The 20144-nt window shown below is 50.1% G+C and overlaps 1 protein-coding gene across 2 annotated transcripts in view; it reads right to left on the reverse strand.

Annotated features, from left to right (window-relative positions):
- Positions 1-1114: 1114 nt before the first annotated feature.
- Positions 1115-20144, reverse strand: part of cnbpa (CCHC-type zinc finger, nucleic acid binding protein a) — a 19363-nt gene continuing 333 nt past the window's right edge. Inside the window, exons 1-5 of one of the 2 annotated variants that reach the window (XM_079850277.1) lie at positions 19977-20144; positions 19101-19212; positions 18946-19011; positions 16574-16772; positions 1115-2099 (exon numbers count right to left, since the gene is read on the reverse strand). The exon at positions 19977-20144 is cut by the window's right edge and continues 258 nt beyond it. In XM_079850277.1, the coding sequence (XP_079706403.1) occupies positions 1982-2099; positions 16574-16772; positions 18946-19011; positions 19101-19209 (492 nt within the window). In that variant the 5' untranslated portion in view covers positions 19210-19212; positions 19977-20144 and the 3' untranslated portion in view covers positions 1115-1981. The remainder of the gene's footprint in view (positions 2100-16573; positions 16773-18945; positions 19012-19100; positions 19213-19976) is intronic. The other variant, XM_079850276.1, reaches the window with a different exon arrangement.

The following is a 20144-nucleotide window of genomic DNA, read 5'->3' on the forward strand; positions in this document are numbered from 1 at the left end:
TCTCCTCGCCCATCACCCCTCGTTCCTCACTTGTTCCTCTCTCCTCGCCCATCACTCCCCGCTCCTCACTCCTCGCCCTGCACTGAGAGAACTGAGATACCCTTCAAGATGGATAAATGCGATGGGTTTCCAGGCACAGGCTGGAGGAGTGAGGAAGCATCTGTGTGAAGAGAGTTCAGAAAGAGAGAATAGCACCCTACTGAGGGACTCTGTGCTTTTGAACTTTGCAGAGCTTTTTCATGCTGAAACAGCAACAAGATGAGCATGGGAAAACGCAGACGAGGTCCCCTTTTATGTGAACTGAATAGGGGTGTAACAATATATCGCAGTACAAAAATCCAACATGTCGTGGATAGTTCACCCAAAATAAAATTTCTGTGAGAAAAACTTTTTTTTTCTCACACAAAAAAAGTTTTCATTAAACTACTGTATATAATGTTGAATATAATGTATAATGCACTGGGGGAATATCTGTGGGTCCTGATAAAGCCAGATGCTTCAGAATCATGAATATTGTTATTCTGGTGTCTCTATTGTCCTGTGCTTTGGGTTTCAGCACCAAGTCCAAACCTATTAATTTACACCCTTTTTTTGTTCATTTTGTGTGCCTGTTTGGCGATTAGCAACTCAATATACAATCACAATGTTTTAAAATATTTTATGATTGACTATTTTATTTATACTTTTTTACTGTTTTTCTTGTCTATATTCATCTGTATGCACGTTCTATGTGGATATACCACCGAGAAGCATTTGTGTGCAGTTGTGCAATGACAATACAAAAAGTATAATACCAAAAAAGTTCTAATACCAAATTTAGCATTTTGATCAAAAGTAAATTTTTTGTTAACCTTTTATGTCTTGAAGTATCGCAATATCGTATCGTGACATGAGGGTATTGTTACACCCCACTACTCAACTTTTCAGTGCATATCATCTACTAAATGAACCAATCGTGTCTGATGAAACTTAAAAATCAGTGTTTTTACACAAAGAAAAAAATAAAGTTGCTTTTGAAATCTAAGTCCTAATAGATGGCAAATGCCTTCCTCAAAGGAATGCTTTCATATTTTTATGAATGAATGAATGAATGAATGAATGAATGCAGACAGACTCCCCATCCTCCTCCAGCTTTATTGACAGTTTAAAATTACACATCTATGTTCTAGGACTTAAGTTGCAATTTCCTCCGACTTAAAAACTGAGTACAAGCACTGATATTCTTACAGTAGTCCAAGTGATATTATACAAAAATATCTGATTTCTGTGAAAACATTCTTTTTGCAAATTGTTGCTAATTCCACGTGTCTCTTTATTGTTCCAGATAATTTAAAGGTAGAAAGGACTAAAATTACTCTATAACTTGCAGCATTAACAAGCATTGTTTGATGAATCTGCAAACATGACTTTAGATAAATGTCAAACAAAATAAAAATGCAAAAAAAAAAAAAAGAGAAAAGAAAATGACTTCTGATATTCAAATTAATCCAAAATACCAATATAACATTTCCATAGTAGAGACACTTTGCCGTAATGGAGCTCCTGCGATCGATGAAAATGGTTTTGTCTGTCCTCTTAAGCCAGCTTACACTTTTCTCCATATAACCACAAAAAATAAAACAAAACGGCCGAGTTGAGCCTTCACCTGACTTCTCTCTCATTTCATCTAAGCTTCATCTGCGTGATCCCAGAGGTCCCGTGGCGCACGACGTCCCAGTCGCGGATCCTCTCACCAGCGCATGGAAAGGGCTCCTTTAACCGAGCGTCATGCGTTACACCTCTACCTACCTAAATAAACATCTCATTTTAAACGCAATATGAATTTTTTTTTTTAACCCCTCTTCTTTATAACAAAGGAAAACACAACTCAAAGCTGCTCACTGGCCTGGAAAGGCCTCTGTTTGCCAGGTGTTGGCCAATGAAGAGGATTTAGAGAAGAGAAACAACCATCAATCAGGAAAGGAGGGGCGTCGAGGAGGAGTTACGCGGACGCTTCGATGGTGCACTCTCGGGCCAGGTGACCGGTCTTCCCACAGTTGTAGCAGTTCACCTCAGTGGCCTTGCTGCACTGCACCGCCACGTGCCCGATCTCTCCACACCTGCAACACACACACACACTTCAGGGTCCTGGCAAACACACACTCCTGCTCTGCTCTCTATAGCAGTCGAGATGAGTCACGATTTTTTAATATTTGATTATCGGTCATGTAACCAGAGGGTGACGCATCTAAAAGCGGTCAACCAACTCTCAGACAGAAGATCTCATGGCTTCACACCAGAGCCTGCGAGCGGAGTGGGGATGTTGCCTCAGAGCAGAGAGAGGCCGATTACGCTCCGCTCGCTCTACCCAGAATGCCCTTTGTGGCGTGCTGGTTAGAAAATATGTGAAGTAAGTAGGGCTGTTCAGTTGTAGTTGTTCATTTAAGCCATTAGTCGACTAATCGCATATTTAAATTAATTTAATTAAATATGTAAACGCTCATTATGGTTTAATATTCTCTGCAGTATATAATATATATATATCCTATTCTGCACTCAAGCACACGCGTACAGCTTGCCACACAGAACCGGCAAAAGTAATGATTATGAATGTGTCAAATATAGCAAGGAGACATTTTAAATGTTTATTAATAAACTAGTGTCGGACTCTGCTGCAAAGATGAAGCGGAGGAACACGTGGTGTTTGGTGACTCCCTCATAAAGACAGTGGCACTGGGGCTCCACACGCTCTCGCAGCGCTGTGATCGCGTACAGCCGTTGCTCTGTGCAGAGCTCTACTGAACTCCATGTCATGAGATCCATGGAGAAGGACACAGCTTTTGCACAACTCGGTTATCCGAAAGCCAACAATCAGAGTTAAAATATTTCCTCTTGATGTAGCCTATTGGTATTCATATTGTATTAGGCCTACTAACTCCCATTAAACCCATCTAGACCCAATCCCTGCTCTCCAATATTTATTTCTGTGCTGTCAATGCCTGTTCATCACAATGTTAACTGTGTTCTCTGAGGGGCTGAGACAGAGACGGAGAGCGAACGAACGCGGTTTAACTGTGTTCTCTGAGGGGCTGAGACAGAGACGGAGAGCGAACGCGGTTTAACTGTGTTCTCTGAGGGGCCGAGACAGTGACGGAGAGCGAACGCGGTTTAACTGTGTTCTCTGAGGGGCCGAGACAGAGACGGAGAGCGAACGCGGTTTAACTGTGTTCTCTGAGGGGCTGAGACAGAGACAGAGAGCGAACGCGGTTTAACTGTGTTCTCTGAGGGGCTGAGACAGAGACGGAGAGCGAACGCGGTTTAACTGTGTTCTCTGAGGGGCCGAGACAGAGACAGAGAGCGAACGCGGTTTAACTGTGTTCTCTGAGGGGCTGAGACAGAGACGGAGAGCGAACGCGGTTTAACTGTGTTCTCTGAGGGGCCGAGACAGTGACGGAGAGCGAACGCGGTTTAACTGTGTTCTCTGAGGGGCTGAGACAGAGACGGAGAGCGAACGCGGTTTAACTGTGTTCTCTGAGGGGCTGAGACAGAGACGGAGAGCGAACGCGGTTTAACTGTGTTCTCTGAGGGGCTGAGACAGAGACGGAGAGCGAACGCGGTTTAACTGTGTTCTCTGAGGGGCTGAGACAGAGACGGAGAGCGAACGCGGTTTAACTGTGTTCTCTGAGGGGCCGAGACAGAGACGGAGAGCGAACGCGGTTTAACTGTGTTCTCTGAGGGGCTGAGACAGAGACGGAGAGCGAACGCGGTTTAACTGTGTTCTCTGAGGGGCCGAGACAGAGACGGAGAGCGAACGCGGTTTAACTGTGTTCTCTGAGGGGCCGAGACAGTGACGGAGAGCGAACGCGGTTTAACTGTGTTCTCTGAGGGGCCGAGACAGAGACGGAGAGCGAACGAACGCGGTTTAACTGTGTTCTCTGAGGGGCTGAGACAGAGACGGAGAGCGAACGCGGTTTAACTGTGTTCTCTGAGGGGCTGAGACAGAGACGGAGAGCGAACGCGGTTTAACTGTGTTCTCTGAGGGGCCGAGACAGAGACGGAGAGCGAACGCGGTTTAACTGTGTTCTCTGAGGGGCCGAGACAGAGACGGAGAGCGAACACGGTTTAACTGTGTTCTCTGAGGGGCCGAGACAGAGACGGAGAGCGAACGCGGTTTAACTGTGTTCTCTGAGGGGCCGAGACAGAGACGGAGAGCGAACGCGGTTTAACTGTGTTCTCTGAGGGGCTGAGACAGAGACGGAGAGCGAACGAACGCGGTTTAACTGTGTTCTCTGAGGGGCTGAGACAGAGACGGAGAGCGAACGCGGTTTAACTGTGTTCTCTGAGGGGCCGAGACAGTGACGGAGAGCGAACGCGGTTTAACTGTGTTCTCTGAGGGGCCGAGACAGTGACGGAGAGCGAACGCGGTTTAACTGTGTTCTCTGAGGGGCCGAGACAGAGACGGAGAGCGAACGCGGTTTAACTGTGTTCTCTGAGGGGCCGAGACAGAGACGGAGAGCGAACGCGGTTTAACTGTGTTCTCTGAGGGGCCGAGACAGTGACGGAGAGCGAACGCGGTTTAACTGTGTTCTCTGAGGGGCCGAGACAGAGACGGAGAGCGAACGCGGTTTAACTGTGTTCTCTGAGGGGCCGAGACAGTGACGGAGAGCGAACGCGGTTTAACTGTGTTCTCTGAGGGGCTGAGACAGAGACGGAGAGCGAACGCGGTTTAACTGTGTTCTCTGAGGGGCCGAGACAGAGACGGAGAGCGAACGCGGTTTAACTGTGTTCTCTGAGGGGCCGAGACAGAGACGGAGAGCGAACACGGTTTAACTGTGTTCTCTGAGGGGCCGAGACAGAGACGGAGAGCGAACGCGGTTTAACTGTGTTCTCTGAGGGGCCGAGACAGAGACGGAGAGCGAACGCGGTTTAACTGTGTTCTCTGAGGGGCTGAGACAGAGACGGAGAGCGAACGAACGCGGTTTAACTGTGTTCTCTGAGGGGCTGAGACAGAGACGGAGAGCGAACGCGGTTTAACTGTGTTCTCTGAGGGGCTGAGACAGAGACGGAGAGCGAACGAACGCGGTTTAACTGTGTTCTCTGAGGGGCTGAGACAGAGACGGAGAGCGAACGCGGTTTAACTGTGTTCTCTGAGGGGCTGAGACAGAGACGGAGAGCGAACGCGGTTTAACTGTGTTCTCTGAGGGGCCGAGACAGTGACGGAGAGCGAACGAACGCGGTTTAACTGTGTTCTCTGAGGGGCTGAGACAGAGACGGAGAGCGAACGCGGTTTAACTGTGTTCTCTGAGGGGCTGAGACAGTGACGGAGAGCGAACGCGGTTTAACTGTGTTCTCTGAGGGGCCGAGACAGAGACAGAGAGCGAACGCGGTTTAACTGTGTTCTCTGAGGGGCCGAGACAGTGACGGAGAGCGAACGCGGTTTAACTGTGTTCTCTGAGGGGCTGAGACAGAGACGGAGAGCGAACGAACGCGGTTTAACTGTGTTCTCTGAGGGGCCGAGACAGTGACGGAGAGCGAACGAACGCGGTTTAACTGTGTTCTCTGAGGGGCTGAGACAGAGACGGAGAGCGAACGCGGTTTAACTGTGTTCTCTGAGGGGCTGAGACAGTGACGGAGAGCGAACGCGGTTTAACTGTGTTCTCTGAGGGGCCGAGACAGAGACGGAGAGCGAACGCGGTTTAACTGTGTTCTCTGAGGGGCCGAGACAGAGACGGAGAGCGAACGCGGTTTAACTGTGTTCTCTGAGGGGCTGAGACAGAGACGGAGAGCGAACGCGGTTTAACTGTGTTCTCTGAGGGGCTGAGACAGAGACGGAGAGCGAACGCGGTTTAACTGTGTTCTCTGAGGGGCCGAGACAGTGACGGAGAGCGAACGCGGTTTAACTGTGTTCTCTGAGGGGCCGAGACAGAGACGGAGAGCGAACGCGGTTTAACTGTGTTCTCTGAGGGGCTGAGACAGTGACGGAGAGCGAACGCGGTTTAACTGTGTTCTCTGAGGGGCTGAGACAGTGACGGAGAGCGAACGCGGTTTAACTGTGTTCTCTGAGGGGCCGAGACAGAGACGGAGAGCGAACGCGGTTTAACTGTGTTCTCTGAGGGGCCGAGACAGAGACGGAGAGCGAACGCGGTTTAACTGTGTTCTCTGAGGGGCTGAGACAGAGACGGAGAGCGAACGCGGTTTAACTGTGTTCTCTGAGGGGCCGAGACAGAGACGGAGAGCGAACGCGGTTTAACTGTGTTCTCTGAGGGGCCGAGACAGAGACGGAGAGCGAACGCGGTTTAACTGTGTTCTCTGAGGGGCCGAGACAGAGACGGAGAGCGAACGGTTTAACTGTGTTCTCTGAGGGGCCGAGACAGAGACGGAGAGCGAACGCGGTTTAACTGTGTTCTCTGAGGGGCCGAGACAGAGACGGAGAGCGAACGCGGTTTAACTGTGTTCTCTGAGGGGCCGAGACAGAGACGGAGAGCGAACGGTTTAACTGTGTTCTCTGAGGGACTGAGACAGAGACAGAGAGCGAACGCGGTTTAACTGTGTTCTCTGAGGGGCCGAGACAGAGACAGAGAGCGAACGCGGTTTAACTGTGTTCTCTGAGGGGCCGAGACAGTGACGGAGAGCGAACGCGGTTTAACTGTGTTCTCTGAGGGGCCGAGACAGTGACGGAGAGCGAACGCGGTTTAACTGTGTTCTCTGAGGGGCCGAGACAGTGACGGAGAGCGAACGCGGTTTAACTGTGTTCTCTGAGGGGCCGAGACAGTGACGGAGAGCGAACGCGGTTTAACTGTGTTCTCTGAGGGGCCGAGACAGAGACGGAGAGCGAACGCGGTTTAACTGTGTTCTCTGAGGGGCCGAGACAGAGACGGAGAGCGAACGCGGTTTAACTGTGTTCTCTGAGGGGCCGAGACAGAGACGGAGAGCGAACGCGGTTTAACTGTGTTCTCTGAGGGGCCGAGACAGTGACGGAGAGCGAACGCGGTTTAACTGTGTTCTCTGAGGGGCTGAGACAGAGACGGAGAGCGAACGCGGTTTAACTGTGTTCTCTGAGGGGCTGAGACAGAGACGGAGAGCGAACGCGGTTTAACTGTGTTCTCTGAGGGGCTGAGACAGAGACGGAGAGCGAACGCGGTTTAACTGTGTTCTCTGAGGGGCCGAGACAGTGACGGAGAGCGAACGCGGTTTAACTGTGTTCTCTGAGGGGCCGAGACAGTGACGGAGAGCGAACGCGGTTTAACTGTGTTCTCTGAGGGGCCGAGACAGTGACGGAGAGCGAACGCGGTTTAACTGTGTTCTCTGAGGGGCCGAGACAGTGACGGAGAGCGAACGCGGTTTAACTGTGTTCTCTGAGGGGCCGAGACAGTGACGGAGAGCGAACGCGGTTTAACTGTGTTCTCTGAGGGGCCGAGACAGAGACGGAGAGCGAACGCGGTTTAACTGTGTTCTCTGAGGGGCCGAGACAGAGACGGAGAGCGAACGCGGTTTAACTGTGTTCTCTGAGGGGCCGAGACAGAGACGGAGAGCGAACGCGGTTTAACTGTGTTCTCTGAGGGGCCGAGACAGTGACGGAGAGCGAACGCGGTTTAACTGTGTTCTCTGAGGGGCCGAGACAGTGACGGAGAGCGAACGCGGTTTAACTGTGTTCTCTGAGGGGCCGAGACAGTGACGGAGAGCGAACGCGGTTTAACTGTGTTCTCTGAGGGGCTGAGACAGAGACGGAGAGCGAACGCGGTTTAACTGTGTTCTCTGAGGGGCCGAGACAGTGACGGAGAGCGAACGCGGTTTAACTGTGTTCTCTGAGGGGCTGAGACAGAGACGGAGAGCGAACGCGGTTTAACTGTGTTCTCTGAGGGGCTGAGACAGAGACGGAGAGCGAACGCGGTTTAACTGTGTTCTCTGAGGGGCTGAGACAGAGACGGAGAGCGAACGCGGTTTAACTGTGTTCTCTGAGGGGCCGAGACAGTGACGGAGAGCGAACGCGGTTTAACTGTGTTCTCTGAGGGGCCGAGACAGAGACGGAGAGCGAACGCGGTTTAACTGTGTTCTCTGAGGGGCTGAGACAGAGACGGAGAGCGAACAGAGACGGAGAGCGAACGCGGTTTAACTGTGTTCTCTGAGGGGCTGAGACAGAGACGGAGAGCGAACGCGGTTTAACTGTGTTCTCTGAGGGGCTGAGACAGTGACGGAGAGCGAACGCGGTTTAACTGTGTTCTCTGAGGGGCTGAGACAGAGACGGAGAGCGAACGCGGTTTAACTGTGTTCTCTGAGGGGCTGAGACAGTGACGGAGATCGAACGCGGTTTAACTGTGTTCTCTGAGGGGCCGAGACAGTGACGGAGAGCGAACGCGGTTTAACTGTGTTCTCTGAGGGGCTGAGACAGAGACGGAGAGTGAACGCGGTTTAACTGTGTTCTCTGAGGGGCCGAGACAGTGACGGAGAGCGAACGCGGTTTAACTGTGTTCTCTGAGGGGCTGAGACAGAGACGGAGAGCGAACGCGGTTTAACTGTGTTCTCTGAGGGGCTGAGACAGAGACGGAGAGCGAACGCGGTTTAACTGTGTTCTCTGAGGGGCCGAGACAGTGACGGAGAGCGAACGCGGTTTAACTGTGTTCTCTGAGGGGCTGAGACAGAGACGGAGAGCGAACGCGGTTTAACTGTGTTCTCTGAGGGGCCGAGACAGAGACGGAGAGCGAACGCGGTTTAACTGTGTTCTCTGAGGGGCTGAGACAGTGACGGAGAGCGAACGCGGTTTAACTGTGTTCTCTGAGGGGCTGAGACAGAGACGGAGAGCGAACGCGGTTTAACTGTGTTCTCTGAGGGGCTGAGACAGAGACGGAGAGCGAACAGAGACGGAGAGCGAACGCGGTTTAACTGTGTTCTCTGAGGGGCCGAGACAGAGACGGAGAGCGAACGAACGCGGTTTAACTGTGTTCTCTGAGGGGCTGAGACAGAGACGGAGAGCGAACGAACGCGGTTTAACTGTGTTCTCTGAGGGGCTGAGACAGAGACGGAGAGCGAACGCGGTTTAACTGTGTTCTCTGAGGGGCCGAGACAGAGACGGAGAGCGAACGCGGTTTAACTGTGTTCTCTGAGGGGCCGAGACAGAGACGGAGAGCGAACGCGGTTTAACTGTGTTCTCTGAGGGGCCGAGACAGAGACGGAGAGCGAACGCGGTTTAACTGTGTTCTCTGAGGGGCCGAGACAGAGACGGAGAGCGAACGCGGTTTAACTGTGTTCTCTGAGGGGCCGAGACAGAGACGGAGAGCGAACGCGGTTTAACTGTGTTCTCTGAGGGGCCGAGACAGAGACGGAGAGCGAACGCGGTTTAACTGTGTTCTCTGAGGGGCCGAGACAGAGACGGAGAGCGAACGCGGTTTAACTGTGTTCTCTGAGGGGCTGAGACAGTGACGGAGAGCGAACGCGGTTTAACTGTGTTCTCTGAGGGGCCGAGACAGAGACGGAGAGCGAACGCGGTTTAACTGTGTTCTCTGAGGGGCTGAGACAGAGACGGAGAGCGAACGCGGTTTAACTGTGTTCTCTGAGCGGCCGAGACAGAGACGGAGAGCGAACGCGGTTTAACTGTGTTCTCTGAGGGGCTGAGACAGAGACGGAGAGCGAACAGAGACGGAGAGCGAACGCGGTTTAACTGTGTTCTCTGAGGGGCTGAGACAGTGACGGAGAGCGAACGCGGTTTAACTGTGTTCTCTGAGGGGCCGAGACAGTGACGGAGAGCGAACGCGGTTTAACTGTGTTCTCTGAGGGGCTGAGACAGTGACGGAGAGCGAACGCGGTTTAACTGTGTTCTCTGAGGGGCTGAGACAGAGACGGAGAGCGAACAGAGACGGAGAGCGAACGCGGTTTAACTGTGTTCTCTGAGGGGCCGAGACAGAGACGGAGAGCGAACGCGGTTTAACTGTGTTCTCTGAGGGGCTGAGACAGTGACGGAGAGCGAACGCGGTTTAACTGTGTTCTCTGAGGGGCCGAGACAGTGACGGAGAGCGAACGCGGTTTAACTGTGTTCTCTGAGGGGCCGAGACAGAGACGGAGAGCGAACGCGGTTTAACTGTGTTCTCTGAGGGGCCGAGACAGTGACGGAGAGCGAACGCGGTTTAACTGTGTTCTCTGAGGGGCCGAGACAGTGACGGAGAGCGAACGCGGTTTAACTGTGTTCTCTGAGGGGCCGAGACAGAGACGGAGAGCGAACGCGGTTTAACTGTGTTCTCTGAGGGGCCGAGACAGAGACGGAGAGCGAACGCGGTTTAACTGTGTTCTCTGAGGGGCCGAGACAGAGACGGAGAGCGAATGCGGTTTAACTGTGTTCTCTGAGGGGCTGAGACAGTGACGGAGAGCGAACGCGGTTTAACTGTGTTCTCTGAGGGGCCGAGACAGAGACGGAGAGCGAACGCGGTTTAACTGTGTTCTCTGAGGGGCCGAGACAGAGACAGAGAGCGAACGCGGTTTAACTGTGTTCTCTGAGGGGCCGAGACAGAGACGGAGAGCGAACGCGGTTTAACTGTGTTCTCTGAGGGGCCGAGACAGAGACGGAGAGCGAACGCGGTTTAACTGTGTTCTCTGAGGGGCCGAGACAGAGACGGAGAGCGAACGCGGTTTAACTGTGTTCTCTGAGGGGCCGAGACAGAGACGGAGAGCGAACGCGGTTTAACTGTGTTCTCTGAGGGGCCGAGACAGAGACGGAGAGCGAACGCGGTTTAACTGTGTTCTCTGAGGGGCCGAGACAGAGACAGAGAGCGAACGCGGTTTAACTGTGTTCTCTGAGGGGCCGAGACAGAGACGGAGAGCGAACGCGGTTTAACTGTGTTCTCTGAGGGGCCGAGACAGTGACGGAGAGCGAACGCGGTTTAACTGTGTTCTCTGAGGGGCCGAGACAGTGACGGAGAGCGAACGCGGTTTAACTGTGTTCTCTGAGGGGCCGAGACAGAGACGGAGAGCGAACGCGGTTTAACTGTGTTCTCTGAGGGGCCGAGACAGAGACGGAGAGCGAACGCGGTTTAACTGTGTTCTCTGAGGGGCCGAGACAGAGACGGAGAGCGAACGCGGTTTAACTGTGTTCTCTGAGGGGCTGAGACAGTGACGGAGAGCGAACGCAGTTTAACTGTGTTCTCTGAGGGGCCGAGACAGTGACGGAGAGCGAACGCGGTTTAACTGTGTTCTCTGAGGGGCCGAGACAGAGACGGAGAGCGAACGCGGTTTAACTGTGTTCTCTGAGGGGCCGAGACAGTGACGGAGAGCGAACACGGTTTAACTGTGTTCTCTGAGGGGCCGAGACAGAGACGGAGAGCGAACGCGGTTTAACTGTGTTCTCTGAGGGGCCGAGACAGTGACGGAGAGCGAACGCGGTTTAACTGTGTTCTCTGAGGGGCCGAGACAGAGACAGAGAGCGAACGCGGTTTAACTGTGTTCTCTGAGGGGCTGAGACAGTGACGGAGAGCGAACGCGGTTTAACTGTGTTCTCTGAGGGGCCGAGACAGAGACAGAGAGCGAACGCGGTTTAACTGTGTTCTCTGAGGGGCCGAGACAGAGACAGAGAGCGAACGCGGTTTAACTGTGTTCTCTGAGGGGCCGAGACAGAGACGGAGAGCGAACGCGGTTTAACTGTGTTCTCTGAGGGGCCGAGACAGTGACGGAGAGCGAACGCGGTTTAACTGTGTTCTCTGAGGGGCCGAGACAGAGACGGAGAGCGAACGCGGTTTAACTGTGTTCTCTGAGGGGCCGAGACAGTGACGGAGAGCGAACGCGGTTTAACTGTGTTCTCTGAGGGGCCGAGACAGAGACGGAGAGCGAACGCGGTTTAACTGTGTTCTCTGAGGGGCCGAGACAGTGACGGAGAGCGAACGCGGTTTAACTGTGTTCTCTGAGGGGCCGAGACAGAGACGGAGAGCGAACGCGGTTTAACTGTGTTCTCTGAGGGGCCGAGACAGAGACGGAGAGCGAACGCGGTTTAACTGTGTTCTCTGAGGGGCCGAGACAGAGACGGAGAGCGAACGCGGTTTAACTGTGTTCTCTGAGGGGCCGAGACAGAGACGGAGAGCGAACGCGGTTTAACTGTGTTCTCTGAGGGGCCGAGACAGAGACGGAGAGCGAACGCGGTTTAACTGTGTTCTCTGAGGGGCCGAGACAGAGACGGAGAGCGAACGCGGTTTAACTGTGTTCTCTGAGGGGCCGAGACAGAGACAGAGAGCGAACGCGGTTTAACTGTGTTCTCTGAGGGGCCGAGACAGAGACGGAGAGCGAACGCGGTTTAACTGTGTTCTCTGAGGGGCTGAGACAGAGACGGAGAGCGAACGCGGTTTAACTGTGTTCTCTGAGGGGCCGAGACAGAGACAGAGAGCGAACGCGGTTTAACTGTGTTCTCTGAGGGGCCGAGACAGAGACGGAGAGCGAACGCGGTTTAACTGTGTTCTCTGAGGGGCCGAGACAGAGACGGAGAGCGAACGCGGTTTAACTGTGTTCTCTGAGGGGCCGAGACAGAGACGGAGAGCGAACGCGGTTTAACTGTGTTCTCTGAGGGGCCGAGACAGAGACGGAGAGCGAACGCGGTTTAACTGTGTTCTCTGAGGGGCCGAGACAGTGACGGAGAGCGAACGCGGTTTAACTGTGTTCTCTGAGGGGCCGAGACAGTGACGGAGAGCGAACGCGGTTTAACTGTGTTCTCTGAGGGGTGAGACAGAGACGGAGAGCGAACGCGGTTTAACTGTGTTCTCTGAGGGGCCGAGACAGAGACGGAGAGCGAACGCGGTTTAACTGTGTTCTCTGAGGGGCTGAGACAGTGACGGAGAGCGAACGCGGTTTAACTGTGTTCTCTGAGGGGCCGAGACAGAGACGGAGAGCGAACGCGGTTTAACTGTGTTCTCTGAGGGGCCGAGACAGAGACGGAGAGCGAACGCGGTTTAACTGTGTTCTCTGAGGGGCCGAGACAGAGACGGAGAGCGAACGCGGTTTAACTGTGTTCTCTGAGGGGCTGAGACAGAGACGGAGAGCGAACGCGGTTTAACTGTGTTCTCTGAGGGGCTGAGACAGTGACGGAGAGCGAACGCGGTTTAACTGTGTTCTCTGAGGGGCTGAGACAGAGACGGAGAGCGAACGCGGTTTAACTGTGTTCTCTGAGGGGCCGAGACAGAGACGGAGAGCGAACGCGGTTTAACTGTGTTCTCTGAGGGGCCGAGACAGAGACAGAGAGCGAACGCGGTTTAACTGTGTTCTCTGAGGGGCCGAGACAGAGACGGAGAGCGAACGCGGTTTAACTGTGTTCTCTGAGGGGCCGAGACAGAGACGGAGAGCGAACGCGGTTTAACTGTGTTCTCTGAGGGGCCGAGACAGTGACGGAGAGCGAACGCGGTTTAACTGTGTTCTCTGAGGGGCCGAGACAGAGACGGAGAGCGAACGCGGTTTAACTGTGTTCTCTGAGGGGCCGAGACAGAGACAGAGAGCGAACGCGGTTTAACTGTGTTCTCTGAGGGGCTGAGACAGAGACGGAGAGCGAACGCGGTTTAACTGTGTTCTCTGAGGGGCCGAGACAGAGACGGAGAGCGAACGCGGTTTAACTGTGTTCTCTGAGGGGCCGAGACAGAGACGGAGAGCGAACGCGGTTTAACTGTGTTCTCTGAGGGGCCGAGACAGTGACGGAGAGCGAACGCGGTTTAACTGTGTTCTCTGAGGGGCCGAGACAGAGACGGAGAGCGAACGCGGTTTAACTGTGTTCTCTGAGGGGCTGAGACAGTGACGGAGAGCGAACGCGGTTTAACTGTGTTCTCTGAGGGGCCGAGACAGTGACGGAGAGCGAACGCGGTTTAACTGTGTTCTCTGAGGGGCCGAGACAGTGACGGAGAGCGAACGCGGTTTAACTGTGTTCTCTGAGGGGCCGAGACAGTGACGGAGAGCGAACGCGGTTTAACTGTGTTCTCTGAGGGGCCGAGACAGAGACGGAGAGCGAACGCGGTTTAACTGTGTTCTCTGAGGGGCCGAGACAGTGACGGAGAGCGAACGCGGTTTAACTGTGTTCTCTGAGGGGCCGAGACAGTGACGGAGAGCGAACGCGGTTTAACTGTGTTCTCTGAGGGGCCGAGACAGTGACGGAGAGCGAACGCGGTTTAACTGTGTTCTCTGAGGGGCCGAGACAGTGACGGAGAGCGAACGCGGTTTAACTGTGTTCTCTGAGGGGCCGAGACAGAGACGGAGAGCGAACGCGGTTTAACTGTGTTCTCTGAGGGGCTGAGACAGTGACGGAGAGCGAACGCGGTTTAACTGTGTTCTCTGAGGGGCCGAGACAGAGACGGAGAGCGAACGCGGTTTAACTGTGTTCTCTGAGGGGCCGAGACAGTGACGGAGAGCGAACGCGGTTTAGTAGTGGTTGTAATAATAGTTCTTGTCAAAGGGACATAATAGCCGCTTTCCAACCAAGTAGTTACAGGAACTTAGTTCTAGGAACTGTCCACTTCTAAACAGTTCTAAGAACTACTCTCCCCCAAACTCGGTTTTGCTGTTTGCGTTCGCACTGGCCAAGTGGCCATAGGAACTGGTAGGAGGGGTAAGGGAGTGACGCAAGCACGACGGACCTTTATTTTGGCGGCGCTGAGAACGCCAGAGCAAACAATGCTCGCATTCTCTGTGTTCATTAGTTAGCAATCTGTCTAACAGTACTGTTTAATATGTTATTAGATAGAACTGTTATAGAAAGTAGACAGTATATGAAAAAAGGTTATTAGCCTATGCCGTGTGGTTGATGTCCAGTGTTGCTAGCTGGGCAGATAAACAATCATGTTTGGCTTGGTCCCCTCAAAGTTGCGTTGGATTTTCTCTTCAGCATAAAGGTTTAGAGACCCATCTATCACTGTTTTCCATGTTTGTATAGTTAGTTTATGGAGTAAATATAGGCTATAATCTGTGTTTACACATTCTAGCTATTTTAAAAATGGCAGGCGCTGGTGGTCCGCCTGCGTTCGGTCATCAGCGTACACTAACGTCACAGGTAGTTCCTATAGTGCTGGTTTAGACCGACTCTGAAGTAGGACCTAAATTAGTTCCTCCAAATGGAGTTCCTAGAACTAAAATCATTCCTAGTTCCTGCGGTGCGAACACGCCGACATCCGGGTACTTTAGCCAATAGTTCTAGGAACTGTGAAAAGGTTCCTCCGGTCGGAAAGCGGCTATTGTGTAGATATAATGCGCTTAAAAACAGACCGTTCAGAGTGAAATATGAGACAGGCTGCTGTTGAAAATAAGACCTTGTTCTTAAGTGACTTGTCTGCTTAAATAAAGGTTACCTATAACATTAAATATAACAGAGATAAAAGCATACAATGTTTTTGACAGTTTTCAACTGAAACCTATGCGTTTTGGCTGTTCATTCACCAGTGTTTTGGGGGTCTGAAAACGGGTTACAAAGTGAACGTTTTTGAAAACGATACCGTTATCATCTCTGTGTAAACTAGAAAAACATGAATTTGTGGAAACAGTGACGTCATGCGTGTCAGTGCTCAGCCTATATTCTTTACAAACCACATTTGAGTCGTTTTAGCAGATCCTTGAGAACAGGGATCGTTCTGACAATGTTGCATCTGTACGTGAAAAAACTTCCATTTTCCCTTTGCATTGCTGTCGAGTAAACGTATCCTGTGTCAGTTTATTTTTCTCATTGGTGTGGAGGCCACAACTGTGTCTGAGACGGGACGCCTTCTGGTTACAGCATCCATACGCGAGTAAATAATTCTTATATTTGGGTGAACTACTTCTTTAAAGGGGGGGTGAATTGCTGTTTCATGCATACTGAGTTTTTTACACTGTTAAAGAGTTGGATTCCCATGCTAAACATGGACAAAGTTTCAAAAGTTAAGTTGTACGTTTGAAGGAGTATTTTTGTTCCAAAAATACTCCTTCCGGTTTGTCACAAGTTTCGGAAAGTTTTTTTCGAGTATGGCTCTGTCTTACGTAAGATAGGGCGGAATTTCCTTATATGGGTCCTAAGGGCACTTCTCCGCGGCCGCGCGCGCACTCGCAGACCAGAGAGAGAAGAGAGCGAAAGCAGTACGTTACCTCAAAGCGCTATGCTCGGCTTTAGGGAAGTCAATGTCACCAAAGAAGTGGGTTTTTGGTTGGCAGGGCAAGACAACCCTGCACAGATTCCCAAAGAACCCAGCGTTAAGGGAATAGTGGATGGAGTTTGTTTTTTCGAAGCATCAACGGAGGTTGTGCACGACTCTTTGTTCCCTGCATTTCGACGATGATTGTTTTATAAACAAAGCACGGCGGATTTGCAGATCGTCTAATGCTTAAGGATCGAGCAGTCACGGTGAGTAAACTACTTCAAATGTCTCTCTGTGTTGTTGTTAGATCAGTTAGCACAGCTATAGCACACCGCCCACACGGCCCGCCCCCAGCCGCTCGGTTTTTTTCGGAAAGACTCGGTACATCCAATCTTTCACTTATAAATATAATAAAACTAAAGACGTTTTGGAGATATGAAGGATGCAATACTACTCTATAGGTACTCAAGATTAACAGGAGATTGAGTGAAAATGAGCATTTCACCCCCCCTTTAAAGCAGCAAGGTCTGTAGAAGAGGACTTACCGGTAACACTTGACCTTGTCACACAGTTTCTGGATGTGTCCGAAGCCCCCGCAGGAGTAGCACTTCTGCTCGTTGGCGTGGTCACAGTCGCGAGCCACGTGACCGGCTTTACCGCAGTTATAACAACACTGCTCCCTTTCCTTTTTGGGCTCTTTACAGTCTCTGGAAATATGGCCACTCCTGTGGCAGTTGTAGCATGCTGGGTTTAAACAACAAAAAAACATTTAATCAACCATGAGGACCAACGATGCAAAGTACCAGCAACACACATCCAAAGTGACACGCAGAAATGCACACAAAATTGTCAAATTGCCCATCTCGTTGAGTATCATCGTAAACACGGTCGGTTACGTCTTCAGTGAACATGTGAGATGAGATGCGTAACATTACACTAGACCCCTGCAGCTCGGAAAGTGACAGCAGGCTGCTACTCCTGTTTTTATGTCAATCAAACAAAAGACACAAAACAAATTCGCTCAATGCTCTTGGCTGAATAACTTTAATGAGGGTTAATCTATATTTATACAGTGAAGACTATATAGTGATATTTTACAGTTGATTACTAGTTCTGTACCTGAACATCTAGTTTCGACCTACATGAAAAACCTGAAAAGAACTGTTTACTTCATTTTTATTTGTACTATTGCTCATAAATGGATTATTTGTTCATATTACACGGCTCTGTGGAATACTTGATTCTGATTGGTCAATCACGCCATACAGCGCTATATTATTCCCCGGTAACAACCGCTGAAAACAGAAACACAGGCTCATCCGGGTCACTGAAGCCGGCAGCGCTATACGCTCGCTGAGCTAATAAAATATCAGAACTCAGTCGAATCAATATATTGAGTACAGTTATTTAATTATGCCATCCAGTATCGTGGACTCGCACTCTCGTTTATACAAACGCAGCCGCTGCCATTTTGTGACTATGGTTTTGTAAAGGATTATAAGATACAAACATGTATGATTTTAAAACAGTTTAATCTGAAATCAATATCTCTGATCTCCATAATTATTAATGTGGTGAAATGCTGTGTAATAAGTGTTATGACTGTAGACCGTATCCCTTAAAAGTCCGTCTAGTTTGATCTTGCCGCTGAAACGGCTCTCTCTGTGGAAGCTTTGTGTTTAAAGAGTGAATAAAATATTTCAACTCAGATCAATATTTCGTGTCTAATTATTCACTTATGTGGCAAGTAGCCGTGTAATAAACGGATAATGTCCATCTAGCCGGTTGTTATCTCAGAATAAACCCCTTCGTGTGTGTGTGTTCTCTCAGAATAAACCCCTTCGTGTGTGTGTGTTATCTCAGAATAAACCCCTTTGTGTGTGTGTGTGTTATCTCAGAATAAACCCCTTTGTGTGTGTGTGTGTTATCTCAGAATAAACCCCTTCGTGTGTGTGTCATCTCAGAATAAACCCCTTCATGTGTGTGTGTGTGTTATCTCAGAATAAACCCCTTCATGTGTGTGTGTGTGTGTGTGTTATCTCAGAATAAACCCCTTCATATGTGTGTGTGTGTGTGTGTTATCTCAGAATAAACCCCTTCATGTGTATGTGTGTGTGTGTCATCTCGAATAAACCCCTTCATATGTGTGCGTGTGTGTGTTATCTCAGAATAAACCCCTTCATGTGTGTGTGTGTGTGTGTATTATCTCAGAATAAACCCCTTCATGTGTATGTGTGTGTGTGTCATCTCGAATAAACCCCTTCATATGTGTGTGTGTGTGTTATCTCAGAATAAACCCCTTCATGTGTATGTGTGTGTGTCATCTCGAATAAACCCCTTCATATATGTGTGTGTGTGTGTGTGTTATCTCAAAATAAACCCCTTCATGTGTGTGTGTGTTATCTCAGAATAAACCCCTTCATATGTGTGTGTGTGTTATCTCAGAATAAACCCCTTCATGTGTATGTGTGTGTTATCTCAGAATAAACCCCTTCATGTGTATGTGTGTGTTATCTCAGAATAAACCCCTTCATGTGTATGTGTGTGTGTGTCATCTCGAATAAACCCCTTCAGGCTGATGAAGACCTGATCACCCTGTCAGGGTTTATTCTGAGATAACAACCGGCTGGATGTACATCATCTCTTATTTTATTAAGTGACTGTCTTTAACAACATTTAAAATTTATATGAGTTAGGCTAGTAGTTTTAGGTGTCATAACCTTAACATAACATTACATGGATCCAAAACAACTAAAACAATAACAACTAAAACAATACCAGGCCTATTTCATTATGTATTTATTACTTTTGTTTGTGGTGGGGTCGCCCGGGCCAGTAGAAAACCCCGTGGTGTTGAGCCCTGCAAAAGATCTTCAAGTTCTAGTGAGTGGAAGTGTGATGAGGCGCAGCATCTTACCATCCTCGGTCTGCTCACAGTCTCTGGCGATGTGACCCTGCTCTCCACACCGGTAGCAGAACAGATCTACACACACACACACACACAGAGAGAGAGCATGAGTCAGCTCCTGGACAGATGCGGTGTGTTTAAATAAAGCCCTGCAGTCCTCCTACCCTTTCCTCGTCCCCGACCCCGGCCACGGCCCCGGCCCGCGTTAGGACAGTTCTTGATCCAGTGTCCGGAGCGGCCGCATCCAAAGCACTCGCTGGTACTCATGTCCATTCTCTGCGGAGATCAAAACCTCATTACCTCTGAGACAAGGTTCAACAGTTCACGTGGAAAACTCATGCCACAAAGACTAACATAATGCCAAGAAAATATATGTCTATGTTTAGGACTTTTCTTTTGCATTGAAACATTTTAATAATTAAACAAGTGTTTCTATAGTTGCAGTTTTTGTATATATATATATATATATATATATATATATATATATATATATATATATATATATACACATATATATATACACATATACACACCTTGTAATCTAAGTTAATTCATTCCTTCTCAAAAACTCATTTTCAGTGACAAATCATGCCAGACACCATATTTCCAGGACAGTCGATCCAGTCTAAGTGTTCAACTGTAGTGTGAGCTTGATAGCACGATCGTTACACCCAACTTTAATAACTTAATTATGTCAATGGCAATAATCCACACTCATATGGTGTGAATGGGAAGGCTGACGGCACATGGCACGTGTCCTAGCCTCACTGCTACTGCTAAACACACATCTAACACTATTAACAGGGCTGACACTGGAAACAATGATCAATACTCATAAACGTTGTTTAAACAGAGGAGTTATGAAGGCCTAAACATCTGCATAATGGTTTATTACCTGTACTAATCATGAAATCATACATCAGCCCGAGGAAACGCAGCACAACAGAGTAGCGTGAACTGCTCTCGGCTACACTAGAGTAAGTTATATTCATACGGCATATAAATGAATGTGTGTATATAAGTTTATAGATGTAACTTACACCTGATAAATGACACACGATTGAAGGAAAGTCACATGTTCACCGTCCACAACCTTACCACCTCAACACTGGGCCGCATCGTGCAGATTCAACTCAAAAACCTCACAAATACACTCAGTTCTATCACTAATCTGCATTGATGTGAGTATTTATGAACTGCTGTGTGTT

This window comes from Squalius cephalus (assembly GCF_949319135.1).
Source record: "Squalius cephalus genome assembly, chromosome: 18".
NCBI classification, from domain to species: Eukaryota; Metazoa; Chordata; class Actinopteri; order Cypriniformes; family Leuciscidae; genus Squalius; species Squalius cephalus.